The sequence below is a fragment of the Nicotiana tomentosiformis genome, chromosome 7 (genome assembly GCF_000390325.3).
Source record: "Nicotiana tomentosiformis chromosome 7, ASM39032v3, whole genome shotgun sequence".
Lineage (NCBI taxonomy): Eukaryota > Viridiplantae > Streptophyta > Magnoliopsida > Solanales > Solanaceae > Nicotiana > Nicotiana tomentosiformis.
In genome coordinates this window covers 94640606-94642486 of record NC_090818.1, presented here as the reverse complement: position 1 = coordinate 94642486, position 1881 = coordinate 94640606, and the positions used below count along the sequence as shown (strand labels likewise).

The 1881-nt window shown below is 46.4% G+C and overlaps 1 protein-coding gene across 1 annotated transcript; it reads left to right on the top strand.

The window, feature by feature from the left end:
• Nucleotides 1-214: 214 nt before the first annotated feature.
• Nucleotides 215-697, top strand: LOC138896037 (uncharacterized). Its single transcript, XM_070180809.1, has one exon. It carries the CDS (start codon nucleotides 215-217, stop codon nucleotides 695-697), a length of 483 nt encoding a protein of 160 aa, XP_070036910.1.
• The last annotated feature ends 1184 nt before the right edge of the window (nucleotides 698-1881 follow it).

The following is a 1881-nucleotide window of genomic DNA, read 5'->3' as shown; positions in this document are numbered from 1 at the left end:
TATTCCAGTTCCACCTCTAGCTCTAGCTTTCGATTTTGGTGTGTCTGATGTTGATTTTAGGGGAGCCATACAGATGTTAACAAAGAGACGGAGGGAGTGAAGTTGGCCTCCTACCGCCTGAAAGGGGTGGTCTATTCTTGGTTTGAGTTATGGGAGGAATCCCGCGAGGAGGGAAGCCCTCCGGCAAGGTGGGGGTGAGTTCACAGATGCCTTTATGGATCATTTCTTCCCTGCCGAAACTAAGGCAGCCCGTGCCACTGAGTTTGAAATCCTGAAGCAGGGTAGTATGAATGTGTGGGAGTATCACATGGAGTTTACATGCCTGTCCAAGTATGTTATTCACATGTTTCCCACTATGGAGGCTAGCGTGCGTCGGTTTGTACAAGACCTTAGACCCATTATTAATAAGGCTTCTACAGTTTCCTTGAATTCCGATATGAACTATGGTAAGATGGTGGCATTATTGAAGAATAGAATGGAGGGTCAGAGTAGCAGCAACGCCCGGTCCGTGGACAACTTTGGTGGTTCTTCCAGTGGTGGTGGTGGTAGGTCGGCATTCAGGGGAGGATCATCAGGACCATCTCAATCATTCGCTCAGTCTTCGATGAGTGCACAATCATCTGGAACCAGTCAGGGGACCTCACCAGCAGGGTCGACCCGACAGAAGATTTCAGTAGCGGAGGCTTCCATGCCCTAAGTGTGGGAGGATGCACTTTGGGTCCTGTTTCATAGACCTACCTGTATGCTATGGGTGTGGTGTGAGGGGTCACATTCAGATGTATTTCCGCTCGTCCCGCCGAAATATGGGCAGAGATCCGGCGCATCCAACTAATTCTGCAGCTACTACATCCACAACACCTCCAGCTCGAGGCGCCCCAGCACCACAGGGCGTGGTGCAATTAGGGGTGATACACAGAATTCGGGAGGACCCAGCAGATTTTATGCTATGTAGTGGCGTCGGGATCAGAGACTTCTCCAGATGTTGTCACATGTATATTGTCTGTTCAATCCCATGATGTATATGCTCTTATTGATCCAGGCTCCACTTTGTCATATGTCACTCCTTATGTTGCTATGGAATTTGGGATAGAACCGGAACAACTTCATGAGTCGTTCTCTGTATCTACTCCAGTTGGTGAGTCTATTTTGGCCGTGCGGGTTTATAGGGACTGTGTTGTCACGTTGCATGGTCGGGACACCATGGTCGATCTTATTGAATTGAGAATGGTTGATTTTGATGTGATAATGGGGATGGATGGTCGATTTTGATGTGATAATGGGGATGGATTGACTTTATTCTTGTTTTTCCAAGCTTGATTGCCGAACCAAGACTGTTAGGTTCGAATTTTTAAATGAGCCAGTTATTGAGTGGACGGTTGATGATGTAGTGCCGAAGGGTAGTTATATTTCTTACCGTAAGGCCACGAAAATGATTAACAATGGGTGTATTTACCATTTGGTCCACGTTACAGACATTGATGCCAAGGCACCTACACTTGAGTCTGTGCCTGTTGTGAATGAATTTCCGGGAGTCTTTCAGGATAAACTCATCAGGATCCCACCAGACAGGGAGATTTATTTTGGGATTGATGTGATTCCAGACACGTATCCTATATCTATTCCACCATATAGAATAGCACCAGCAGAATTGAAGGAGCTAAAGGAACAATTGAGAGATTTGTTAGAAAAGGGTTATATCCGGCCGAGTGTGTCGCCTTGGGGCGCACCGATCATTTTTGTATGAAAGAAAGATAGGTCACTGAGAATGTGTATTGACTATCGGTAGCTTAACAAGGTCACAATCAAGAATAAGTACCCACTGCCAAGGATAGATGACTTGTTTGACCAATTGCAGGGTGCTAGGTACTTCTCCAAGATCAA

What these genes read in the sequence shown, in the direction of transcription:
- LOC138896037 (XM_070180809.1), top strand. Translation starts at nt 215, where the DNA reads ATGGATCATTTCTTCCCTGCCGAAACTAAGGCAGCCCGTGCCACTGAG.